This window comes from Strix uralensis, chromosome 29, assembly GCF_047716275.1.
Source record: "Strix uralensis isolate ZFMK-TIS-50842 chromosome 29, bStrUra1, whole genome shotgun sequence".
Classification (NCBI taxonomy): Eukaryota; Metazoa; Chordata; class Aves; order Strigiformes; family Strigidae; genus Strix; species Strix uralensis.
This window is the reverse complement of record NC_134000.1, coordinates 6600924-6628819: the sequence shown is the minus strand read 5'-3', so window position 1 is coordinate 6628819 and position 27896 is coordinate 6600924. Positions and strand designations below refer to the sequence as shown.

Sequence of the window (27896 nt, the reverse complement as noted above, 5' to 3'; positions counted from 1 at the left end):
GTATTAATCTAGGTCATCCTTCTCGTCAGCGGCCCACCTTAAGTTAGAGGATTTTCTAAAAATTCGATCTTTTGACGCAGAGATAGTTAAGCCTGAGAAAAAATTAATTTTGTAATGTTATGATTCTTTTTTCCATCATTCTTAAGGATATTTTCCATTAAATACACATCTTGAACAAGAATTTAAAGGTCTGTAATGGAATCAGATGAGAGAGAGATTTGTTGAGCAGTTGCAATGTAAGATGTATTTTTCTCAGCAAAGTCATATCTCTGTCACCAATGTGGAAAAAAATAATGAATGAATTCACTGTCCTTTTTCAGTCACATCTTCCATCTTCACTTACCTCCTAAGCTACTTGCAGAGGTTATAGGTTTTTTTGAGATATTCTTCTTCGCAGAAAAGCTGGATTAAACAGCTGAAAACATATGCTGCATGTTTCTGCCTCTGTACTATCTTCATTCCCTCTGATGCCAAAACTTGAGTTATTTTAAGTTGTCCCAACCCACTGACACATTTTGGCATCAGACCTGTCAAAGTTATACAAGCACAATTGAGGTGATGTTGCAAAGTAGGAAGCAGTAGCTGACAGTAAGGGAGACGTGCCTAGGTGGGGGCAATGCCTGTCTTCAATTCACTGCTCGTCCCTGGAGCTCTGACTAATTCTAATACACTGAGAAATGAGGTTTGACTGCAGCCGGCCTGGAACAGCAGCCTTCTCAGGAAATCGATCTGATTTTAAGGCAGAACTTGGTAAATGAGTCAAGATCATGTAGTATGATTGACAGTAACATCTGTAAGTGATTCTTCTGGTCTTAAGTTTCCATAAAATGTGGAATATTCTTCATAAAGAATAACATTTATTTCTAGTGTCTGAGGTTAGCACTATTTTATTATTGAATTGACAATATCTTATCTCTGCCTAAAATGACATCTGTTGTGTTTTATCTGCTGGAAATCAGTTGAGATCTGTTGATGTCTACTTTATCAGTTGCAGTCAAACTAATTAGGCTTTTAAAATTAATTTTCATTCTTTTAGAGGAGAGATCCCTTTTCAAATTAAATTGGGAAAATACTGATTACTTTTGATAAGTTTCGCTAATTATGCTGGTGAAAGAATAATTTATGTGTTTACAAAACTTGACTCTTCAATACCCACAAAGTTTGGATACTATTCCAGGTATGCAGATTAATCTCTGCCACTTCATAAATTTAATTTTCATCATTCATTCCATTTTATGAAATCTCATTTTCCATGCTATTCGGGCTGCATATGCAAGTAGTGAGGTCCTTTTTGCTGAAGGAGACATGCACACATACACCTCATAGCCTGGTACTAAGTCTGTTACTTGGGTAAAAAATTCAGAAGGCCTGTTATTTTATAATGAGGAGAAACGGTGTTTTTTTTTTTAAATTTCCTACTAATACTTTTTTTTAAAGACCAAAGTTGCTTTCTAAAGAGTAAGGACATTCGTGGGAGAATACAGGTGTCTACACAAGAGGAAGGTACATAAAAAAATCTCACATAGTTTCTTTTTGATGTTGTTCAATTAGTACTTTTTTCTGGTATCATTTAAATCATTTAGTCTCAATAGTTCAGCTTTTAGATGTGTAACCTCAGTGTTACACAAAGTAGTAGAAATAGAATTAACAGTGTGAGCTGTTGTAGACATTACAACAATATTGAAAAGTGAATATTTATAGGTCTAAGGCACGTGACACCAACTTTTGTTCTAAAGCTTTATCATTGCTATCATGGTTTGAAAGCTTATAGGTTCAGGTTCAAATGATCGTTTTTCTGGAGCCACGTCAACTCTGCATTCAGTATAGCATAGCAGGATAATTTTAATTTACATTTTTATTGCTGTACTGATTGAGAAACTGAGTGCTTTCTTCTCCTTTATTGAAGCATTTAGAGAAGAGCCTGAAAGCTGGGGCCACCTATTGCTGACATTGCTGTGACTTTCTTTAGCCTGCACAAATTAGGTCCAGTTTCAAGAAATACTGCATGTTTAACTGGAGTCTGAAACCTAAAGACTTCTACTCACAGAATCAGGCCACAAATAACCTTCACACTCGTACAAGCCAGTTAGAGGGGTCTGAACAGTAGCTGAGAAAACTGACCCCAAATCACAAGGATTGTTAGGCTGTAGAAAGAGAAGCACTGTTAATCATTAATTATTGCACCTTCATTCAATTTCAGTCATTACTTTTTCCATAACAATTTTTTCAGAGGCTGCATGTTACACTAATACTAAGGAAAAATCTAAATTACCTTCAGTATTTATGCCAGTTTTGAGACTAGTTATCATCAGTCAGTTACTGCTTTCAACGTAAAATATAGTAATGACTTTGAAAAGTCATGAAAAAGTAAGAGGACCTCTTTAAGTTAAAGTTTTCTAGGTAAGTAAGTAGAACTATGTTTAAGCAAAGCTTCTGAAAGGATGTAGAACCTAATAATCCAAGATTACAAGGAAAAGAGCTTGGAAGATTGACAGGGGAGGAAATACGAGTTGTTACAGTGTATTGCTGTATATCTGAAGGCTGCATGTCTTGAAAATAAGAATGAGGAAATAAGACTAAAGGAAGAAAAGATGTCAGCTTGGAGGGCTCTCGATGTAAGCAGTTCTGGAGTTAGGAGAGTGAATTTGATGGGTCCCACAGTCAGTTTTCAAGGTCTGTTCTAGAGGGTGGTCCCCGTGAGGTGTGATTCTGTCAAATTGCAGTAGCTAAGCAACATCTTGCAGAAACCTTAAATCACAGCCTGGAAAAAATGTGTATCATGTATATTTAAAATTTCATAGGGGTTTTTTTACACTAAGCTTATTCTTTTATACGTAATTGGAAACACAGTATTTCAATCAATATGATTTGTAAAAATAAACCTTGTTCTTCATTTGCAGCTTTACTGGTAATTGAAATGGATTAAAGCAAATCTGAAAAAAGACATGTTGGTTTTCTTTCAGAAATACAGAAATGATGAGTGCACATAGTGCTTCAGGTGATCTTTTGGGGTATCTGCAACTTGAAATATATTTGAGCATCCTAGAGGTAGAAGATTCAGTTTGGACTGATGTCAAATAAGAGAAGAAAGGGAGGGGGTGGGGTTTTTTTCTAGCTAGCAATGAGCAGTAATAAAGCAGTTTGTGCTTTTGTGAATACATGTCCTGATGTCACATCCCTTTTCAGTTCCTGAAAGAGAAGAACTGGGGGCCGAACCTTGGAAAATAGATGGGGGTGGATCTTTCATTGATAAGGCACTTGTACCAATGCACAGAGGGGTAAAAGTTGTCATTTCTTGGTATCCCAGGGAGATAAACACTTCCATGTGCCCCTTTATTCTTAGGTGCAAAGTACACATTGCACAATGTGCATTAAATAACTGCGCTAATAAATAATTTCGTAGAGAGCAAAATATGGTTTTCTGTCACTCAGGAGACAACTGTCAGTTTTAAGTCAACAAAATACAGACCCAAAAGTCACATAAATACTTCTGACCGGTGATACATTGTGAACTGGTAATCTTAAAGTAACATTTTTATTACTGTAGTAATTATTACTGGGTGTTTTTATTATTTATTACTGGGTGTTGATCCACTATTGGTTATTCTTCAAGCAAGTGATGACAAAATCTTTCACTGAGTTAACCAAAACTTTCCTGGTGCTATTTACTTGTCTTTATTTCTTCTTACGAGTTTTGTTTGTTTGTTTGTTGGCGTTTTTCTAGAATGATGAAGGGGAAAAAGAATAGAACAAGAGTTGAAAGATATCTTTAGCCTCTGTGGTTTTTGTGGGGTGTTTTTTGTTTGTTTGTTTTCCAAAAGAAATGGTAGTTGCCCTAGACAGAGTGCCTACGTCTTCAGAAGCTTTCTTGGTCTCATCTGTAAATGTTTTGTATGACAAGACCGACATAACTCAAAGGAGTAATTTTCTTGTCTTCAGGGAAAGGCAGGCATGTTAGTAATCCAATATTCACTGTATATTATCCCAGGTAGAGCTGTAGGTAGGTGGGGGGTTTTTTGTTGTTGCCCCACACCCCTCCACCCCAGAATGATACTATAGCTTTTATATGTGGTATCTCTTCCATCTTAAATCTTTAGTAGGGTTCCACCACGTAGGTCATTTAGATACTAGTGCTCAGCCGTAGAAGGATTTTTGATTTACTGAAGGTTTGGCTCTGGTGCCAGGTTAAAAACCACCTTTGTTATCACAGGGTAACATCAGAAAATATCTTCAAGGTCCAAGTTAACTTTCTTTACATGAATGTGTTATCACGTGGGTATGTTAGAAAAGGGTTTTCAAGATTAATCTAACAAAGTTAGCCTTGAAACGCTCCATACACAGAGGCACCAGCTAGATTTAGACACAGACATGTGTTCATGGGGTGATATGTCTGTCTGTCAAAGAGGTGGATGCTCTTTTCTCTCTCCTTGACCCATGTTTTTGTTGATATAACAAAAGATCTGCTTGCAACCAGATCTAGCAATTTAGACTGTTTTGTTTTTCCTGGGGGTATCCCAACATAGAGATCTTTTGATGTGTCATTATAGCACAAGACGTAAGTCCTCCAGGAGTCTTGTTTGCTGTTCCTGAGACTTTACCCTGTGAGTGGATTTTTCTCTCAGCGTAGTGTCACCGAGCTGTACACGTAGGAAGTAGAATGCTGGCATTGAAGGGCTAATGTTATGTACTGGTGACTAGCCCATGCTTGTCTATCCATTTGTGAGGTCCTAAATTAAATTAGACTGGTATATTCAGATTTTCTAGATGATGGTACAGGAGCTGCCTCTCCTTTCACTGAAGTTTCGAATGACTACTTTTTAATGCAAAAGTACCCAAGTCGTTTTTCTACATGTTTTTTTTGTTTGTTTTAATGCTATCTTATTCACAAGTTAATGTCAAAGACAATTTATGAGGTTGATATTTTCTTTTAAACAGCAGCAGGTCAGAAGAACTTAAGTAAAAAATTGTCTTAGGAATGCTCACTTAAAATTTTTCACGTCTCTCCTGCTGTTGTGGATTCTGAACGAATATTTTTAAAAAATGTAGTGGTGAGAAAGAGCCATATGTCATTGCATAAAACTGAGTTGCAGAGATGGCCCTGGTAGATTTTTTATTTTTTTTTTCCTGATGGAAATGATGGTGGTTTCTACTACATGGTGAGTCGTAATATGGAAGGTTTGTGCAGCGTGTACTGTAAGCTGCTTTGTCTTGGGGGTAAAATATAGCAATTTTCCCTACTGTAAACTTCAGTGATTGAGGGTAAAATATTATCAGACATATTTTATTTAACCATACTCCTATATTTTCACAGTATTCCTGCCCTCTTAGTACGGACAGTGACGTTTTTGGCAAGAGTTAGGAATGTAATATAGAAATCAAAATATAAAATACCGAAATATGTTTGATGACCAACGTACAGGTTTGTCTGATGTGAAATTCTGTCAATGCAACACAGTACTTGCAAATTCCATTGTGTTACATTAGAATTCTGGTTCTCTTCTCATACATAGATTGCTAATTGTGGCAAATGTTGCAGGTCAGTTACGTGGTAAGTGGATACTTGGTTCATTCCTCCAAATTTATGATCACTTAATATAATTTTCCCTTTACAAAAGCATTTCTAAAGTGTGTGTATTACATGCCGTAAAGCAGACTCAAAAATGAAGTAGTTTTACTTCTTGATCTGTTGAGCTGACAGCAGTGCTGATGGTAGCAGAGTAATGTAGTTTTATTGGGAGAATGATGCATTTAATATTGTGTCAATATGATGCATCTTCAGGATAATCTTGTAGCACCTGTGGCATATCCTGCATTGTATCTGTAGTCTTTGCTTCTGCTGCCAGTCCTGATTTTAGTTAGTGCTTTGGTCTCCTAACACTTGGAAAAAAATAATACAGAGCAAATACAGCTGTTGTTTCCATCCGTCCTTTCTCCCGAGCTTTTGAGGAAAGGAAGCAAATGTACTAAGTGTTATGCAGTATTTCTTAGGCTCACACTGAAAAAATCCAGTCCTCTCAAGGTTATTTTATCTGCTTCTGGCCAATGCTGCCTTTTTTGTGTGTAGCTTTGCTTTTAATTTAAAAACTTTGTCACTCTCCTATTATTTTGCAGCCTGCTTTATAATATATTTGCCTATTTTAAAGATTGACAGATGCCTTCACCTTGCTAATCCTTGCATTATAAGACCCCAAAGGTCACTGGAGAATAACATACTTATGATTTACAGCTGAATAAAAGCTGATGTTTGCAGTTATTCCAGTTAATGCATCACGTTACATAAAGAATAGTAGTCTCCAGTATTGTCTCTGTGTATTTAAATCCTACAATAGATTTCTACATAGACAATAAATATATAAAGCATAAAACATATATGGGCTGCTACTTATAGTAATACCCAAGTTTGCAGCTTTTTTGACCTTCTAGTAACAGCTAGCAAGAATGTCTCTGCTCAGGAGACTTTTCTTTGATGATTCCTCTCCTTTTGTCCCAAGGGAGAGAAAAGTTTTCTTGCTTTTATGATTGTAGTCTGAAGATGAGTTACTTCCCGGCAATGTTTCAAAGAAGCAAACCTGCTGAATCACTGGAAGATCTTGTCATTGAACAAATGCTGATAAACAAATCTTATGAGCAATGATTGTTGTCTTTTTTTTTTTTTCTTTTTGCAGATGACATTAAAGTATCTGTAAATGATTTTATTATCAAGGCAACTGCAGTTACTCTGAAGGTAAGTGAATAATTGACTTTGAAAAAATATGTTTTATCATAAACCGCCAAGGAGACAAGAAGTATTTTGTGAGCCTATACGGAGATATGAATGTGATCATAGCAAAGCTTGTAATTTATCACTTATTGTCAAGAGGTTTTTTTAAGCTCTCCAGGTAGAACTCTCTACATTGTCTATGCTGTGGACTGTAAAAATGAGAACTTCTTACTGAAGATCCAGTTACTATAGTTATCATCCGCAGATAACGGTAGATGCTTTGTCAGCAGACTAAAGCAGTTGGCAAGATAAGTCTTCTATTCCTTGTTGTTGCATCTTATTTTCTCTTACAGTTATAAACAAATATTCATCCAAGTCTTATACCAACCTTGTGTATTACCTCAGATGTATTCTGATGGCCTACTCAGTGACTTCTGCTTTGAATTAAAAATTCCTCAGGCAGCCCATCTTTGCTCATTGCAAAGAATTGTCATTGTTCCCTTTGTCAATGTAAAACTTAAACAATTGCAATACATCCTGAAGTTAAGATCTTAAATTTAATTAGGGTCTACTTATTCCATGCTAAACTACAGAGGCTTTCCAGTCTGCATAAGCTATTTGCATGTTCTCTAGGTGAAACTGGATACATTGCCTTCCAATTTGTGTCGATTGCTCTGCTTGGAAAACACTCCCAGTGCCACTTAATTTTTTGAAACTAAAAGGTATCAGAGATCTTTCTTTAGGAGAAATCCCACGCTTTGGAACTGTCTCCTCTTAGTCCAGAGTGTCTCAAATATAATCACTTGGAAAACATAATGTGAAATTGATCTTATTTCCAAACTTGTGACAACACAGAACTGTGATGGTTTCACTTAGATGTGGAGTGGCTTTGGTTTAAATTCAGTTTGCACTTAATTTTAGAATAAGTCATAGGTGGGAGCTCTGACAAGCCTGAAGGCCAGTATTTTTAAGGTTCAGGAGGAAATGGTGTCTTTTAGTGATCACTGACAGCTGGAAAAGATCTCTGGGGGACACACGCTTGATCCTGAAATTATCCTGTGGGGTTTGCCCTTGTCATCAAGGCAATGTACTTATGTGTGACAATGAGTGAATGCATATTCTGAAGCAGTTTGGTATTGCCGTGGGTTTGTTATCTGTACCTTCTTGATTGCACAGGAATCACACCTAGCTATATGGTAAATGACTAGAAAAACTAAACTTTTCTGATATCATTGCATTGTTTGAGCAGCAGGATCTAAAAGCTACAGACAAGATAAAGCAGAACAAGGATCCACCCTAGTTGCATTACCTCACAACAACATAAAAACGTCAGAAAAAGAGTGAGAGCCATTTTTGTCATTTACAAGGATTATTTTAACTATTCAAAAGCTGAAGGAGGAAGTTACATTTAAATTGGGGAACTATTCCCCTGGATGTGTGGAATTAAGAAAGAACGCTGCAGTGGAATGGACTTGGGAAATTTCTAGCTAAACATGATCTAAATATTAATATATAGCTATAGAATTTGACAGAAAATAGACAGGATTCTAGGCAGTTTCATAAGCAAGTGCCTGAGAGAAATTCTGGGCATTGTATAGATTGGAAAAAATTTCCTAAGTTGTTCTTTACCAGAAATAGAAGGAAGAGATCTATATGCTTGCTATGCATTTGTTAGATGTGAACATAGCAAGAAGCTTCTTTTTGTGGTCTAATGAGACCTTATGCAAGGAAATGGTGACATCCAAAAATTACTGTGAACTGCTAGCTGTGAGCGTGGGATGACAAATCTCTGCACCAGAGAGTAGATGAAAGGAACAGGAGACAGAGAGAGGAGTGAAAGATTAGGTTTTGTGGTTTTGTTGTCTACACAAAAAAGGCCAGCCAAGAAAGATAAGGGATGTAATCCTAGTTTACAGTTTGTCTATATGTGAGGGAATGACTGGGATTCTGTAATACGATCATTCAATGTACTTTTTTGTTACTCCTGCTTATATAATAAGTTTTTTGTTTGTCATTTGTGATTTTTTTTTTTTAGATTACTGTCTGAAACTTAAAAGATGAGTAGCTTCCTGTCCATTTAACTGTTATGCTGCTTTACTGTACTTTGAAGGAACATACATGTGGATTGTGCATGTTGTTCATTGCCATTATCTAGAACAAGATTTCCTTCTCTGCCATCATAAAATGACCTCACCAATGAATTCCATAAATATGATTTTCTGATATACAAAAAAAAAAATACTTGTCTGTGATTAGATTTGTATTCTTTTTCCTAGTATTTTCAGCTGACACTTATAATAGAGCATTAGAATCTTGAACCTAAGGATTAGAGAGTTCTATGCTGCACACACGAGAAAGTCATCTGGGGCGTGTCAATAGGCAAACCAAGTAAATGATAACGCATACAGCTTTGTAAAGTCATGCATCTTTGGTTATAAATTAGTTGGTGTTCCAGGTCTCATTCTGAGAAGCTGGAGTTCTTGTGCATTGGGTTAGAAGAAATTGAGGTGTTTTTTCTGAGTTTTCGGGTTTTGAGGCTTTTTTTAAATATTGTGTTTATATGGAAGTAATCATTAAACTGTCTGTCCTATCCTATCGCTTTGTTAGAAATATATGCTAACATTTGTTTGACTATTAAAATAATAGATTAAAACAAAAAATCAACCAGATTTAACTCAGTACGCCAGGAAATAAGTTCATGATCAAGCTCATGTCTCAACTACTTTCTGTCAGTGTTTCAGGAAAACATGTGACTACTAGTTTAAAAAAGAAACCCCACCTCTGCGTCCTCCTCCCTACTTACATTCAAGACAGTTTTATTGCCTCTTTTCTGGGCACTGTTCAAATCATATTTTGTTAATATTTTCTTTATGAACAATGCAAGACATGCTCTTCTAGCTTGAATGAACTGACAGCGGCTGGTTTGACAGTTTCTGATTGGTTGGCAAACACCTCAAGACACTGTTTGTATCAGTTCTTTAACATGCTAAATTTCTCTTTCATAGTTCTTAGGATCCCCAAATCTACTTTTCAGCTTGGTCTTGCTATTTGACAGCCAGAGTTTTGTGAATGTGTCAGTGGGCTCATCAGATGATAGCCCGTTAGCTTTCTGGAACAATGAGGGAGGAGTAAGGCTGGAGGAAGGGATAAAAGCTTCGGGCTGATATCCAGAAGTGGTTGGGCTTAGTAACAACAGCCAGTATAGCAGCTGGCCTTAAAAAATAAACAATTTTTCATTGCTGAAGTGATGGGAGAAATAATACTATCTGGTCTACATCAAAATCAAGACTGTTCTAATGATATAAAATTTGATAGGAGAAACTCCTTGTCCCTAACCATCTCTTTTGGATACCTTATATAGAGTCATACTTGCACAACACCTACTTGGAGGCATCTTACAACTGTGTAACTGTGGGATTTTCCTGAAGGTTATTTAACTTGCAAAGAGGTGTACTCCCATCTTATCTTTCTTTTTTTTTTAATGTACATTTTGGTGTTGAAGAATAGGAACTGAGAATATAGTTACACTGCTTCTTCTAGGAGTGGAGTTAGTTTAGATAGAGAGTAGATAGATAGACAGTGGAGTGAGTTAGATAGAGATAATGTATCCCTCATGTACTTTTTTCTGGAATACTTTCTCCACTATGAAGTCAACTTCCTAATTCCTAATTTCATTAAGGTCACTAAATACTAATCTTGGATTTATTGGAAATAGTACCTTCACAGTATCTATCTGTGACCAGTTACCTGACACTTCACCTGTATTTTGGGGTATTTTTTCCCCTATGCTGTTTCAGCTTTATATGATAAAACTCAAAAACCTCACTGAAACTATCAGTAAACATTATCTCAATTTTAATTGAGTCCACACACACACAAAAAAAATCTGATACATTTTAGGAGAGCCTTATCTGAATAATAGTGAGTGTACCTGCAGCATATTCTATTTGTAGTTTACTCTGTTGAGAGTCATGCTGGAGACATGAGTGGAAAACAGTACATGGGCATGTATAGTAGGATGTCCATTTCCATGCTTTTTAAATCATTACCCTGTGATTTATTTTGGGGGAGAAATGACACTGCTTTGTAACTTTGCTTGCTGGGCATCCCTATGGTGGTATCGGTGACTCCTGAAGGAATTTGTAGGCTTTTGTTAATTTTTTTGCCAGCAGCACCAAAAAAATTCCTGGCTGCCCTGCCATTTTCAGTTCCTGGAGCATACATTCATGCTTTTTGACAAAGTAAGTTTAAATAAAATAAAATAAATGCAAACTAATCATATACATCTATTCTTAGACACCCCCCCCCCACAGTGATTTGGTTTTTGATTTTTTTTTTTTTTTTTTTGTCTTGCTTATGGCAGTCCCCATGACAGATGTGATCTGTTCTTTTGCCTTAATTTACAGACTGCAGTCTGTGATGCACTAATTAATTTGGTGAATGCCTGTATGTAGCTGTGTGTCTTAAAGGATTTTCCTTTTTCTTGATAATTGATTGCACCATTGTTCTTCTAACAGATGTCTTTTCTACTCTCTCTCTCTCTTCTAGCAAATGCCAGATGTGAATGTAACCTGGGATGGAGAAGTCTGCAGGCAGCTGCAGTCCATTGACATTTCTATTGCTGTGGCAACAGACCGAGGTCTCATTACACCAATCATAAAAGATGTTGCTGCCAAGGGAATAAGGGAAATTGCTGCCTCTGCAAAGGTAGGTCAGTACAGTACAGCAGGCTGAGGAATATAGTAGCTGTATAGATTTTTGTAGCAGAAAATGTAGCATGACCTAGATACACATCAGTAATAATAGAGGCAGTTTCAAAACGGATCTAAAGCAGTTTCAGCATTCCTTAGACTTCAAAATTACTATTAATTTTGCAACTCTGTTAATTTTTAGTTCACAATAACTTAGCCATCATGTTATTTAGTTGAATGCTGGCTAGACTGAAACATAAACTTGTACAGACTGCTGCAATTCAGTATGTTTCTTTATCTAGCTTTCTCATGAGGATTAATGTTAATTTGTTTAGTATTTCCAGTCTTCGGGTTTGAGATCTTGTTTGGGAGGTTTTTTCCCCTTTTGTTACTCTCTGTGCAGACTTATTTCTGTCTGCATTTTTTCAATATGCAGTTCAGTTGAGAATGTCACCCAAAAGGTAACAAATTCCTCAGACTAGTGAGCAGCATTTTGCATAGGCTAGGTGCCAGTTAAAGTGACTTCGATCTGTGGCAGTTGTTATAACCACAGAAGTAGTATTTTGTGGCAGGTAAAACACAATGAATGATGAAATGCCCCAACACAAGCCTTTTTTTGGCACTTAATGAGTGCTGAGGCCTACAGGATCTGAGGAATGCAATGGAAGTAGTTGCTAGGACATAAAACTGTCCCAAAACTAGACACAAGCTGCACTTCCTAAATTTTTGTCTTTTACTAAAAACTACAAAAATCGTAATAGTCTGTGATGGTGGAGGGGAACAACCAACAAAGCCGTAGCAGAAAAAAGCATGTCATGCCCCAAAACATTCATAATTGGATGGTGTTAAGATTTTTCCGGTCCATATTGCTTACTTCATGTTGAATGTGTTGTGAAAGCAAATCCTTTCACTAATACAATAGCCAACCAAGGAGGAAGATCTGCTGAGATTGCCACATTATTCTGTGATTAGAGATAGAATGACAAGAAGACAAACACTGAGAAGTGAAGTATAGGCTGTGCTTTCATTACCATTCCCAATAGCTGTGATACTGATGCAGTATTACAAACCTCTCTTACCATAAATTAGTGCCCTGCAGTTCCCATCACGGGAATGTGCGTTATGTTTAATAGGGCTATGGTAAAGTAAGCATTCCCTTTTCATTTCAAATGCAATGTATGTAATGTAGGTCACACTACTCAGTATGAAAGTCAGTGGGTCACGTAGATTGCAGGTGTCCACACCAACATAATTTTGCTTTTTATTTTCTTCGTTGAACTATTGAAATAAATGGGTACCTGACATGCACATGTGGGAGGCACAAACTGAAGCTTCAGCTGCTTCTCTACCAGTCTCCCTGTAGTTTGGCAGGCACTTTCTTTCTGTACATTGCTTATATGTCCCCTTCTGCTGCACATTAATTTTAACTTCCTTCCAGGTCACGTGCATCCCAGCACCATATTTTCATCATTCAAATAATGCAATTGCACAGATGCATTATGCTCATATTGACCCTATTGTGTGAGTGCTGTTCCATGGGTATTGTCTTCTGGTTTACTAATTATCCAGAGATGAATAAAAACCTAAAAGAAAATTCAGTGTATCCTTTTAACTTCTAAATTCATAATAAGGGTGTCAAAGTTTTGTAAAACTTAGTGTAAACTGCATTTACTGGGTGATTCATTAGAATGAGATTCTCTTAAATTTCTTGGTGATTGTTCCTAAGCTGAAGTCATTGCAGTCATTAAACTATCATGGCCTTTCAGAACCCTTCCCTGAAAGATATTTAGAAATGTTTACAGGGAAGACAGTTGTTTACCATGACCAACAGTTATATTATGACGTGAAAGGGGATTAATCCATGTCACAACTATAACTGCTAACCAGTGTGGAAGTTTATCTGGTAATGACTCTACCTGCCCCCACAAGAAAACATAAAAAAGTCAATTCAGTCATAGTTTTCACTTACTGACTCTGGTCCTTAAAGGCAGGGGTGAGTTTTCATAGAAATTACCTCATGGTAGATCAAATCGAGTGCTTGACAGGACATTCATAGAAAGCATGTAGAAAATCCCTGGAAAGCAGAGCAGGCAATTCCTGGAAAGCAATCTAGAAATAACAAAAAAAAAAAAAAAAAAAAAAAGGGTGGGGGGTCGGGGGTGGAACAGGTCAATTCCTAGAAAGAACATTGGAAAAAACCTAGAAAACAGTGGTAGAATTCCTAAAAAGGGAGTGAAAAATTCCTAGAAAACGGAGGAGATTCATGGAAAAAATCTTCTCCAAGAAATTTTCACAAATGTGAGGTATTACTTTTTTCATGTTGTGATAAAGTAGGGGTTTTTTTGTTTTTTATTCTCTTCCACCAAAATTTCCCTAACATAATAAATTGTTGGAAACTATCATTAGTTTTATTCTTTTTACCAGAAGAAGGAAAATACAAACAGACTGTGTTGCTTTTATCAGTCTTCCCAGAAGCTATTTCCCTGACTGTGCTTTTGGAAACAGCTATTTTTGTCTTAAATTGTCATAATGCTGCAGTTGTCACAACGTCACATTTTCCATGTGCTTTTCCACCTGTGGAATAAATATGATACAAGCCAGAAACACTAAATGTATTCTGTATGAATAGGATAGATCATCTCTCCTGCGGATATTCCCACTTCAGTCTCTGCTGTCAGTTGAAGAGCTCCTGATTTTGAAAAGGTTGCTACTAATGGAGAAGTCATCTGACACATTTCCAGTCACCACCTTTCCCACTGGGTACTCACAGGGTGTGAGGATGGGTTGGTGGCTGAATTAACTGGCTCTTGACCCACCAGTGAGTGCTGTTTCTCTTGAGGTCCACACAGTCCTTTCTTCATTATGTGACAACTACTGTAAGAATTATCCATCCTGATTCTCACTGCTTCCATCCAAGGAGATCTCTGAGTTAGAATCATCTGAGGTGGGGATAAGGTTCTTTTTCTCTGTGATTTTATCTTAGAACATAGCGTGAACTTCTTGGGCTGTATTTTGAATGAAATATTTGTGGACAGTTTCTTCTGTTCTATTTAGAAGTAGGAAAGTCTCATGAACGAAAATGAGGTCACAGGAAGGCTGGTCTTTAAGGTAGTTGAATGCTTAACTGGAAGAAATACATTCTCTCAATCTGCTAGAAGGTTCTGAAGTGGTACAAGGCAGTTTCTTTAAACAAATATGTTAATAATACTGTGAATTTGTCATCAGTATTTTGCTAGATATTTTTATCATGTAAAAACACCAGGGAGAATGGTGGTTCCATTGTGAAAACTAGAGCAAGGTTTGTAAGGTGAGAGAACAGCTCTTACTGAACAGCCAGTATCACTGGAAAAACGAAGTTTTGTGTCCTGGTGTCTTTGCCAAATCATTGCAGCTACAACAACAATGTTGCTGAGGTGCTTCCCTAAATCAAAAAGCAGGTTACTTTTTAATCACTGTGTTGTACTTATCATGTCTTACTGAAGTAAAAAGAATCAGTCTATTACAACACTTCAATTTATTTCCACTCTCCTTTTTCTTCTTTCACTTTCCTTAGGCTCTAGCAAAGAAAGCAAGAGATGGAAAACTGTTACCAGAAGAGTACCAGGGAGGATCTTTTAGGTAAAACTCTCTAACAGCATTTAATACATTCAGTGTGGGTTCAGAACTGGTTTATCCTCAGCTATTCCACTGTGTGTTAATGCATTGCCTTTTAAAATCTTGCTCCATGTAGGGTGAAACTCCACGTGATGGTTCTGAGGGCCAAGCTTAGGCTGAGTGTCCTGTATTGAGGGAAACAATTATCTTGGTACAGGTTTATTTCATCTGATCCTGGTGTGAAATTCATGGTTTTTATACCGAGACTGATCTGACTTTTATTTTTGCACCTAATTTTTTCCAACTGCAAAAGAATGGGGTTTTTGCTTTTTTTTTTTTTTTTTTTTTAAATGCATTCTGTAGTTAGGAAAACCCATTGATAATAGTTTTAAAATAAGTATTTTAAAAGGAGTTGTTTGACAGAGGTATCGCAGCAGACGGTGATGTCCAGTTTGTCAATTCACCCTTCAGAGTAATGTCTGTAGAGGGGCAAAAAAATGTTACAGCAAAGTTGTGGTGTTAACTCTTATAGTTTACTTTTAACTGAAACATGAAAAACTGAGTAGATCAATTTTAAATAGTAGCATATATTTAGTAAACATTTTCCTATGAAATGTACTCTTCAAAATGAGCTAGTGAGCTCAGTGATGAGAAAGAAATGACATGTAAAGCACTAGCATAAATGTAGTGACACAGTTCCACAGTTAATTTCTCAGTTGACTTTTTATACTCCCCAAGTTTCTAAAACTTTTAATGTATTGTATTTTATGACACAGTATCACAAAGCAGCATTTTTGGTTATGTAAACTTTAGTCTAGCTCACTTTTGTAAATCTTTTAAAGCTAATTCTGAATACTTTGGTTAAATCATATCTTCTAGAATAGATAATTTGTGATGAGAATAATACTACAGGCTTCTGCAGAAATATTGCTATTTTTACCATAAAAGCCAGCAGAGGAACTCTCTCAGACTCGTTTTGGAGTGTTAGAAAGCAGCATTCTTTATTGCAGCGCTGGGTGCACACATGTGAATAGCATGAGCGCGCCCCAGATCCGTAAGCGGCAGCTAATATACAGTGAGATCATGCATACTCATAACTGTTCTGAGAAATGAGATACATATGCATTAGAGTTCCCAGAACCAATTACAATATCTGCATCCTAATTACGCATGCGCTTTCTTGCTGGGTGGTGGTCCCTGGTGGTCTTTGTTAGTCTTCCTCACCGTGTCTGCTGGTTGACCCCCGTGCTCACGCATGCTCACAAAGGTCTGTTCGGGAGGTGTTGTGCAGCTGGGTTGTGTCTGGAGCTGGTTTGTTTTAGTTTGTCCTGTCCTTGTTCCTGTTATTTTCAAGAATAGGCCTCAACTGTCTTATTTATTACTGCTTACATTCAAACCCTTTTCTTCTTCACAAAAGCACCGTCAGCTGTGTCTGCACATTCCAGAAGCTACATTGACACTGACCTAATTTATTCTCAGTAAAAAATATTTAGCAAGACGAAAAGCAAGACAGAGGGAAAAAAAAAATGTTAGCAAGATGTTTTGGCTTACACTGTAATGTATATTAATGTGCCTGGGTTGCAACTGTCTGGTGTATGTGGCTCTCATGCTAGAGGAGTGATCAAAAAAGCCTCTAGGCCTTTCAGCAGAAAAAAAACATATGGAAATGCAGCAGACCTGGATGTCTTCATCAACACAAATGGCCCCTGAGTGAGAATAACTGTGGCAGTAGTGAGAAGAGCTGGGTGGGGTGTGACCAGGTGGATGATCTGCTCAGCCTGGTGGCAGAGCTACAAGAGGAAGTAGAAAAGTAAGGAGCATCAGGGAGTCTGAGAAAAACATGGACTGGTGGAACCATGCTCTGCCCTCCTTCGGACAGGAACAGGAACAGGCACCAGAAGAAAATGAAGATCAAGGGGATCCTGTATCCTCTCCCCATCAGGCTGAAGGCAGTAGCTTAAAGGAAAGGAGTGAATGGAGGCAAGTCCACACTCAGGGCAGCAGGTGAACCCCCCTCCTTGCCCACCTCACCTTTCCAGGTGCTTCTATACAACAGGTATGAGGCTCTGGATGTGGAAGGCCAGTCAATGGATGATTTGGTGACAGTCCATCTACAACATAGGTGTTGCCAAGATCAGAAAGGCGTACCCTCCCTGTATCACGATGACCTCCACGAGGAAGAAAAGATGGGTTAGAGTTGTAGGTGACCCCCTTCTGAGGGGAACAGAGGGTCTAATATGCCAGACAGACCCTCCTCTCAGGGAAGTCTGCTGCCTCCCTGGGGCCCAGGTTAAGGACATCACCGGGAAACTTCCTAGGCTGGAACGGCCTTTGGACTAGTACCCATTATTGCTCTTCCATGTGGGTGGTGATGAAGCCACAACACATAATCCAAGGACGATCAAAAGAGACTTCAGCGCCTTGGGACGGTTGGTAAGGGAATCTGGAGCAATCTTCCAGTTGTGGGCAGTGACACTGGAAGAAACGGACGCACCCAGTGTATTAATACATGGCTCCGTGTCTGGTGTCACTGCCACAGTTCAGGGTTTTTCAATAATGCGATGGCCTACACGGCACCAGGCTTGCTGGCATCAGATGGGATTCCCCTTTCTCAAAGGGAGAAGGTGGTATTTGCTCACGAGCTATTGGGGCTCACTAGCAGAGCTTTAAACTAGACTTGAAGGGGGAAGGGGATAATACCAGGCTTGTCTGTGACCAGCTGTGGGATGGCACGCCAAGGTTAGAGGGATGGGGTGCTAGCAAGGGCCCTCAGCCTGTTGCTCCAAGACCTGATGGCTCAGGAGCACTCCTGAAGTCTTATGGAGACGAGTCAGGGGCTCCTGAGGTAATAGGAGCCGACAGGAAAACAGCAGTGAAATACCTCAAAGGAATTAAGGGATGTTCCTCTGAGGAGGTGACACGGCCGACAGCCCAGCTGAAGTGTCTCTGCACCAATGCACGCAGCGTGGGCAACAAACGGGAGCAGTTGGAAGCCACCGTGCTGCTAGAAAGTTATGACCTAGTGGCCATTACTGAAAGTTGATGGAATGAATCCCATGACGGGAGTGCAGCTGTCGATGGCTACAGCCTGTTCAGAAGGGACAGGTGATCTACATCAAGAAATGGATGGAGTGTGAAGAGCTCTCTCTGAAGAATGTCCATGGGCAGGTTGAAAGCTTATGGGTAAGAATGAGAGACTGAGGCAACAAAGGGAACCTTGTGGTTGGTGCCTATCACAGGCCGCCCGATCAAGGGAAGCCAATTGACGAAGCCTTTGTGCTCCAGCTGCAGGAGGCATCACGCTCACAGGCTCTTGTCCTGCTGGGGCACTTCAACCACCCCAGCATCTGCTGGAAAAGTAGCACAGCGAGCTGTAGGCAATCCAGGAGACTCCTGGAGTGCATCGAGGATGACATCTTGGGCCAGGTAACAGACAGCCCTCCCAGAGGGGATGTGATACTGGACCTGATGGTCACCATCGCAAGTGAGCTGATTGGTGGCATCAAGAGTGGAGGTAGCCTGGGCTGCAGTGATCATGCACTGGTGGAGTTCGCAGTCCTGAGGGGTATGCAAAGAGTAAAGTCAGGACCCTGAATTTTAGGGAAGCAAACTGCCAGCTGTTTGAAATCAGGAAAGGAAGGCAAGAGACTGGCATGGCTGAGTTGAGACCTGCTGGTGAAACAAAAGGGCAAGAAGGAAATGCCCAGGCAGTGGAAGCAGAGACAGGCATCCTGGGAAGAGTACAGGAACACTGCCCGGTTGTGCAGGGATGGGGTCAGGAAGGACAAGGCGCGGCTGGAGCTGAACTTGGCAAGGGACACGGAGAATAAGAAGAAGGGCTTCTGCAGGTATGTCAGCCAGAAAAGGAAAGCAAAGAAAGCGTAACCCCACCCTGATGAGCAAGACTGGCAAACTGGTAACAACGGATGATGAGAAGGCTGAGGTACTCAACAACATTTCTGCCTCAGTCTTCACAGGCAGCCTCTCTTCCCACACCTCTGGAGTGGATGGACTGCAAGATGGGGTGTGGGGGAGAAAAATCCCTCCCACGGCAAGAGAAGATCAGGTTTGTGACCTCCTGAGGAACCTGAACATACATAAGCCTATGGGACCCGACAAGGTGCATCCCAGAGTCCTGGGGAAATTGGCTGATGTAGTTGCCAAACCACTCTCCACAATATTTGAAGAGTCATGGCAGTCAGGTGAACGCCCTGCTGACTGGAAAAATGGAAACGCTGCACCCATTTTTCAAAAGGGTAGAAAGGAGGACCCTGGGAACTAGCGACCTGTCAGCCTCACCTCTGTGCCTGAGAAGATCATGGGTCAGATCCTCCTAGAAGCTGTGCTGAGGCACACGGAGCACAGGGAGGTGATTCGAGACAGCCAGCACGGCTTCACCAAGGGCAAGTCCCTGCTGTGGCAGGGGGGTTGGAACTAGATGATCTTTAAGGTCCCTTCCAACCCAAACCATTCTGTGATTCTGTGTTCAAGGGAGGAAGACATGATGAGGCTTTCCTATGCCTGAGTGATATCTAAATGCCCAAGTTGTATCACTCACTTATCAGCAGCCATTGTAACTTAAAAGTTGTAAAGTTCAATCTAAAAGACATTTGACTCAGAACAGGGATAAGCAAAGTTTATTTGAAGATACCAATTTCCTGTCCTACTTTCTGCCTTTAGTTTGTGCAATGCAGGGATATGTTACTGTAAAGCCTTGAGATTCTGAATGTGCTCAACTGAAATCCAGTTCAGATCTATTTCAAAGTTAATGGGGTTAGCCTTGGGAGATAATTAGATCATAGTGGTCACTGAATATAGATTATTTCTTCTAGGTGATACATAATTTCTGACATCACTGGTAACTCTTCTCTTTCATTTAGCATCTCCAATCTGGGCATGTTTGGCATCAATGATTTCACTGCAGTCATAAACCCTCCACAAGCCTGCATCCTAGCTGTTGGACGAGCAAGACCAGAGCTCAAGATTGTGGAAGATGAAGAAGGAAATGAGAAACTTAAGCAGCATCAACTCATGACAGTGACTCTTTCAAGTGATGGTCGGGTGGTAGATGATGAACTGGCTTCAAAGTTTCTGGAGACCTTGAAAGCCAACTTAGAGAATCCAATACGACTTGCCTTGTGTTAAACTCTGTGAAGATGGCTTCTTGGTTTGACAGCATATAGAACTGTTATGTACTTGGGGTTGTTTTTCTGTATAGAGGAGTAAATAGTTACTCTGAGATGGACAGTTAAAATATTTATTAAATTAACATGAAAAACTATTAATTTTCATGCTTTTAGTCTTTTGCAATGATCAGGTTTTATACTGTAAAGCTAAAAGACTTTAACATATTACATTTCTTTAAACAAATGGCACATAACATTTTCATAGAAAAGTCACTCTCTTCTGTAAAGGAAAATTCAAGAGAACTCTATGAAATTTAGGAGGGAATCATAGAAGAGTTTGGGTTGGAACAGACCTTTAAAGGTCATCTAGTCCAACCGCCCTGCAATGAGAAGGGACACCTTCCAGTAGATCAGGTTGCTCAGAGCCCTGTCCAACCTGACGTTGAACGTTTCCAGGGATGGGCCATCTGCCACCTCTCCAGGCAACCTGTGCCAGTGTTTCACCACCCTCATTGTTAAAAAATTTCTTCCTTATATCTAGTCTGAATCTACCCTCTTTCAGCTTAAAGCCATTACCTCTTGTCCTATTGCAACAGGCCCTGCTAAAAAGTCTGTCCCCATCTTTCCCGTAGCCCCTTTAAGTATTGAAAGGCTGCAACAAAGTCTCCCCAGAGCCTTCCTTTCTCCAGACTGAACAGCCCCAACTCTCTCAGCCTGTCCTGGTAGGAGAGGCACTCCAGCCCTTTGATCGTTTTTGTGGCCTCCTTTGGACCTGCTCAACCAGGTCCATGACTTTTTACTGTGCTGAGGACTCCAGAGCTGGATGCAGTACTACAGGTGGGGTCTTTCCTGTGCTGAGATGGGATGCTTTACTTAAGGGATCAATATCTAGCTTTGAAAGTGAGGAAAGCAAGAATCATAATTGAGCAAAGTGCTGTTATGAGTCCTGGTCAATACCTAGATAACTGAATAGCTAAATTATATGCTGCAGTAGGAAGTCTTTCAGTTTTCAGAAGGCTTCTCTGGCATGTTGTGCCATCCAAATTAGATTGAAATAAGGTTTATAAGATTTTGACAGATATTTCAATGGCTTCCTACAGAAGAGCAAACCAAAAAAGTTTTGGTTTAACTTCATTTACATCAGAGATTTTACACTTCTTTATCTTCCCCTTTACTATAACCTCCACTGAAGAAAACAAGATGACTGTGGAGATGAACGGGGAAAAGAAAGAACAGGAAATTCTGAGAGACTAAATTAGATCAGAGATAAAAAAGTAATTTCTCAAAATATTAAGTAATCTGTTGAAATCCACAGCTTCTTTCATATAATTAGAACTCATCAAAGCACATTTAAACTGTAGGTGCATCTATTTTTTCCAGTATTTTAAGATGACTGCATAATCTAATGCCTTGCAGAGGGGTAGAGAGGAGAATAAACTTGTCTGAATAAATTTATTCTCCATGAATGATGGAATCCCAGTGTTGTTGATTTTTAGTTTTTGATGGAACCACCATCTAGTGAAAACGTTCTGTGTAAAAACATTAATAATAGGTTTTCTTTGACTTTATTTGGGGACAAGTACGCTTTTTTAATTTAGAAGTTGCCCCAACTCATATATCTTCTTCAGTACCACAAAATATAAAAAAATTTTTTTGAGGTGCTCTGTGATATATTGTGGTTAACGTAAAACACAAGATAATTGTGCCAGCAGTATTGTGATGAAAAACTAGCTCTGATCTCTTAATCTCATAGAGGTTCCAGTATGAAAGGTCAAATTTTGCACACTGAATATTTGCTGATTAATGCTCTTCTTTGCATGGATAGAATGAAGATGTAAGTAGAAAGTGTTTCATCGTCAGTGTATATTGAATTATAACTCAGAGACTTAAGTGCATTGGCCTGAAGTTTAAATTAACACTAGATTGGTTTTTTTCTTATATGTAAATGTAGAACCATGTATTGTATGTGTTTGTAATGAAATAACCACATTTACAGGACCTGGTGAAAATATAAATTGTGAGTAGAAGTCAGAGATATTCTGGTTTATGCAAGTACTTTTTTTAAATATTTGGAGGACTTGTTTGAGCTGTTGCCATAATTAAGAAGCTAATTGCAAGACAAAACCTTTAGTTAACACTAAGTTGAGAGTTTTTGCTAAATAAGTTTTCTTCTTTGGCTTGTTCTGTTACCATAAACTGTTAATCTAACAGTAGGGAGAGATTTTGATTACCAGTCTCGTTTACCGTGCAATAATGGACATATCCATTCTCTATTTCCAGGAGTGTCTCACTGATACATTATATTCAAGATTGGGTGCTGAAGATTAGTTTGCAATTTTAAATGTTTAACCATGAATTCTTCCAAAGTTGTTTCTCAGTCCCATATTACTTTGAAGGTAAAAACCCCACCAATTTATACATTGTCCTTAATATTGTACAAGAAGCTCTCAGTGTTCACACAGCAAGATCTGCTCTGTCCCAGAGAATTTTAAAATCTGATACATGTTGTTCTTCTTGTACTTGGTGGTCTAGTGTTCTGTGCTCCCCAGGATTTGTACATTCTGCTCTTTAGCTGGCCACGGAGAAGGACTGCCTGACAGATGTGTACAGCTGTAGTTTTGCGTGGATGTGTGTTCAGGTGGTACGAGTCACACTGGTTTCCTTTTGCCTTTGGAGGCACTGGCAGGTGCTGCTGTATGTCAGTATAGAATGTTTATCGTGTCTCAGTCAGGTGGGTACTAATACATCCATTATACTTCCCCTGTTCAACACAAGCACGTGAAGACAATGCAACTCCTTCTCCAGGTTAAATAAACCTTTACAACTTTTGAACTAGGCAAATCTCAGTAAGGCTAATACAGGTTTTAATTCCAGTTTCTTTATACCCGCCTGGTTGCCAGCATTATCATTTGACACAAAGATGGATGTATGTGATTTGTCAGCCATCAGCCCGTGAAGGAAATCTCAGGAATTGCGAGATGTGATAGCAGTCAGATCTCCTTAACTCAGAGTGACTGGACCCTTTGGCAACATCTACCACTTTGGTAGAAGTGAGACAACAAATAGTTGCCCATACAGATTAAAAATTTAATATCTTCCTGAAGATTTTAGGGATTTGGGGATGGGGACAATAGATAAAATGGCCCAGAAAGTGAACCATATGAAATGGTTATGCTTACATTTGAAGGAAATTTGCCTTGAAATAAAAATTTCACAGACGAAAAATATAATTTTTCATGTGCTATTCTTTCAGATGTCTTCTGTCAACATCTTTTTTACATACCTAAGCAAGAAATACCATGCAGGCATCTACCTTCTTGCAGAATTAAAAAAAACAAAAATAAAAATTTAAGGATATGCTTGGGGAAAACTACTTTCTTGGTATCATTTTCCTTTGCAAGAGGCATAGCTAGAAAAAAATAAAAGGTAGCTATTTGAGACTTTGTAATTGTTGACAAGGATTGAACCATGTGTCATAATTTAATCCCTAATAATGCTGTCAGAATATTTGACTTTTTTGGATTGTTCTTCCTGCAATGTATTCCTTATGAAATAAAAGTTCCATAATTAATATTCCTACATGGAATCCCTGAAAGAACCTCACTCCTGCCAAGTGAATGCTCAGTGCTGTTTTCACCTGATCCTTTTGTCCACATGCTCATTTCCATTCATACAAAATACAGTAGACACTCTTTATTTCAACTAATGATTAGTCCCTTTGGATTCAAAAGAATTTTAAAGTTGAGTAGAAAGCCACAAATCGGATGAATGATCCAAGAAACAAAGTCTGAACACCTGCTTTGAGGTGCTGTGTTTTACAGAAAGTTCCGTATTGATTGCATTAGAGTACCTGCAATTACAGAGCGCATTAGGGGAAACCAAGAAGTGTTGGAACTAAGGGTCATGCTTGATGTCTTTCATATGCAATAATTTGTGCCATAAGGTGACAGAAAATAAAGAAAAAGGTGCCATTAGGATTGGCTGTGTAATAGTCTTAAGGTGGTGACTGGTAGGTTTGAAACGGATTTTATTTTTTAATATTTTTTACTTTCTTGGCGTTCTTGTATGACTTTTCATTTTTCCACTGAATTTTTCTCCTGGATTACATCAGATCATAACAAATACTTTTTCCTCCCTCAAACCCACTGAAAATATTGTGCATTATTATATTTTCTTTGAAAGCAGTGTAAATAAAGCACATAGTAAATAATGGTTGCACAGTGACCTTTGCCAGCTGGTCAGAAGGGTCAGTCTCCTCCTGTCAGGAGTGCTCCTTGCAAGCCCCTTTCGGTGCCACTCCGTTAATCCTGGCAGTTTCAGATACGGGTTAATAGGAGTAAGGTTAATCTATTTGTATGGTAACCAAAACCAGGCAGGACCAGGAGCAGCCACCAGGAAGCTTGATTTCTATATTTTGTGCTATAGACTCCTATAGAGAAGAATTTTTATCTCACAGGTGGACAATCCAGTATCTTTCACAACCACTCTGCTTCAAGGGTATGAAAAGCTTGTAGTATAGAATTAAAAACTGCATAGGAAAAGGCACAGCTCAGCTCTGGCAAACCTGACAGCATACACATTTAAAAGCTTTGGTGACTGAAGAGCTGAAAAGTATCCCAATGTCTTTTGTCAGAAGAAGCCATGTTACAAGGAGTCCTCTTGCCAAGCCAGCAGTTATCCATAAGCAGGCAGGTTACATGACACCAGGGTCAGGGCAACCCCTGGTATCGACACAGGCTGGGTGAGGAGTGGATGGAGAGCAGCCCCAAGGAGAAGGACTTGGGGTGTCAGTAGATGGAAAACTGACTGTGAGCCAGCAATGTGCGCTCACAGCCCAGAAAGCCACCCGTGTGCTGGGCTGCATCCAGAGCAGTGTGGGCAGCAGGGTGAGGGGGGGATTCTCCCCCTCTGCTCCGCTCTGTGAGACCCCCCTGCAGTGCTGGGTCCAGCTCTGGGGGCACCAACATCAGAAGGACACGGACCTGCTCGAGCGGGGCCAGAGGAGGCCACAAAGATGCTCGGGGGGCTGGAGCACCCCCCTGTGAGGACAGGCTGAGAGAGTTGGGGGGGTTCAGCTGGAGAAGAGAAGGCTCCGGGGAGACCTTAGAGCGGCCTCCCAGTGCTTAAAGGGGCTACAGGAAACATGGGGAGGTACTCTTGATCAACGGAGTGTGGGGATAGGACGAGGAGTCACAGTTTTAAACTGACAGAGGATAGATTTAGATAAGATACAGGGAAGAAATTCTCCCCTGTGAGGGTGGTGAGGCCCTGGCACAGGTTGCCCAGAGAAGCTGTGGCTGCCCCCTCCCTGGAAGGGTTCAAGGCCAGGTTGGACGGGGCTTTGGGCAACCTGGGCTAGTGGAAGGGGTCCCTGCCTGGGGCAGGGGGGTCGGAACTAGATGATTTTTAAGGTCCCTTCCAACCCAAACCATTCTATGGTTCTATGATTCTGTGATTATTCTAGTGATGAGTGTAACTTCTGCTGCCTTTTGTGTAGGTAATATTTCAACTTATATCTGTACCACCTTCATGTTGTGGAAAAGCTCTAGGCTCTTTTTCAGCCCTCGGTTTGTGGCTGATTTGCCTTAACTGCTAAATTCATGCTATATTGTTCTTGAAATTAGCAATTTTTTTTCCTCCCCGAAGGCTTTGATATAAAATATCCCTCTGCTTCTTATAAAGTACTGCAGCACAACTAATAAAATTTAACTAGCCATCCAACCATTCTTACTGTTTTTCTGAGTTTTCCAGATCAGAAGAGGTTCTCATCTAGTACTATAATGCATCGAGGATTAGAAATAAATAGCTATTATTTCCTTCACCCTAAATGTTGCTAATAAGTGATCATAATTTTAATTTAAGAAGTGTCCTGGCACCTACAGTTTCCTGTTCCCCAATACCTGTTTGCAGACTGCCGTTTGCATTTCCTTCTTTTTTGTTTGAAGAGGTACTGGATTACATGTGAGTAGTCACAGTGCTTTGTAAGAAAGATGGAAAAATATGGTTGTTCAGTGAATGTTCTTGTTTGTATGCTTATGATGATGGTGGTTTTTCGTTTCCAACTATTAGCTAAATGATAGTCCAATAAAATGAGATTAATGTTGTGATAACCTTTCCTAAGTAATTTAAATGTTCTGATTCTTCCCTTTTAGAGTTTGTATACGAGGTTTAGTTTTAGAAACTTCTAATTTATGAATGTTTCCTGGTTTAGTTCAGCCAAATGACAGAGTTGAGTGGAGATTTCTCTGTTGCTTTTAAGAAACAAGGTCAAACCCTTTGAGAATGTGTCATTTAAATTAAAGTCCTAGCAATCATTTAAAAAATATTCTGGGTAGATACGGATCTTGCAGAAGAAGAAATGTATCTAAGATGAGCAGGACATTGATCTCATGATGCAAGGAAGATGAGCATTGCTGCTGTAGCTTTAAAGGATGTTAGCACACTGAAGAAGTACCTCCAGTATGTGTCCTACCAGTTTCTTTTCTATCATAATGTAGCATGAAAAATGAAACGTTGTTCTACAGGAAAGTGCAAGAAGTGTGTTCTTTTCTTTCGCTGTATTTTGTAAATTACCGGAAATATATGCATATCTATCCAAAAATTGTTTCCAAGGAAGTGTATTAATCAGCCTATTAATCTCTACACATAGAGCTTTCGCTGAATCATTCTTCAGAAACGAGAATCAAGGTACTGATGTACTCCTCACCGCTGGATTTGTTTGGTATAAGCCCTGGTGGTGCCACTGTTTTCAATCATTTCAGTCAATGAAAGACTTGTTTTACAGGGGACATGGAAATGCAGAAAGGCCAGCAGATGGCAGACTGAGCAGTCGGGTTTTCTGACTTTCTGGCTCTCTTGAAGTGTAAATATAGTCACCGAGCTATTTTAGTATGTAGATATTCTTGAATTTAAACTATAGCTTGATGGTTTGGTATTTGGTTTTGAAGTGTTTCAGAAAACGCCTGACATGAATAAAGAAGGAATAGTAAACACTAACTTGCCTTCATCTGTTGAAATTAGGATCAGATGGAAACCTTGGTCATTGTATGGCACTTCCTGCAGAACTGGATTGTATAATCATAGAAAATCTGAAGTTGGAACGGACCTATAAGAATCATTGAGTCCAACTCCCTGCTCCTCTCAGAATTACCTAAAATTAAACTATATGACTAAGAGCTTTGTCCAGATGCTCCTTGACAGGCTTGGTGCTTCCCTGGGGAGCCTGTTCCAGTGTCTGACCACCCTCTCAGTGAAGAACCTTTTCTTAATGTCCAACCTGAACTTCCCCTGATAAAGCTTCATTCAGTTTCCTCGTGTCCTATCACTGGTCATGAGAGAGGAGATTAACACCTCCCCCTCCACTGCACACCTTGAGGAGGTTGTAGACTGCGATGGGGTCACCCCTCAGCCTTTTTTTCTCTAAGCTGAACAAACAAAGCGACCTCAGCCTCTCCTCATAAGTCTTACCCTCAAGACCTTTCACCATCTTGGTCGCCCTCCTCTGGACACACTCAGTGTGTCCTTCTTATACCAGGGGGCACCCAAAACTGCACACAGTACTAGAGGTGGGGCTGCACCAGTGCAGTGTAGACTGGGACAACCAGTTCCCTTGACTGGCTAACTGTGCTGTGCTTGGTGCACCCCAGGATGTGGTTGGCCCTTTTGGCTGCCAGGGCATGCTACTGACTCATGTTCAATAATGTTTTATTCCATTTGTCCCTAAAATGTTGAGGGCATAGAGAGCAGCTAAGTCAGAATGGCAATTACATCTGTAATAGAGTAAAC

General features: G+C 39.5%; 1 protein-coding gene across 2 annotated transcripts in view; it reads left to right on the top strand.

The window, feature by feature from the left end:
• PDHX (pyruvate dehydrogenase complex component X) overlaps positions 1-27107 on the top strand; it is a 67393-nt gene extending 40286 nt beyond the window's left edge. The window contains exons 8-11 of one of the 2 annotated variants that reach the window (XM_074852574.1): positions 6666-6724; positions 11249-11407; positions 14945-15009; positions 19866-27107. In XM_074852574.1, the coding sequence (XP_074708675.1) occupies positions 6666-6724; positions 11249-11407; positions 14945-15009; positions 19866-20130 (548 nt within the window). In that variant the 3' untranslated portion in view covers positions 20131-27107. Of the gene's footprint in view, positions 1-6665; positions 6725-11248; positions 11412-14944; positions 15010-19865 lie in introns of both variants that reach the window. The other variant, XM_074852575.1, reaches the window with a different exon arrangement.
• Positions 27108-27896: the final 789 nt, after the last annotated feature.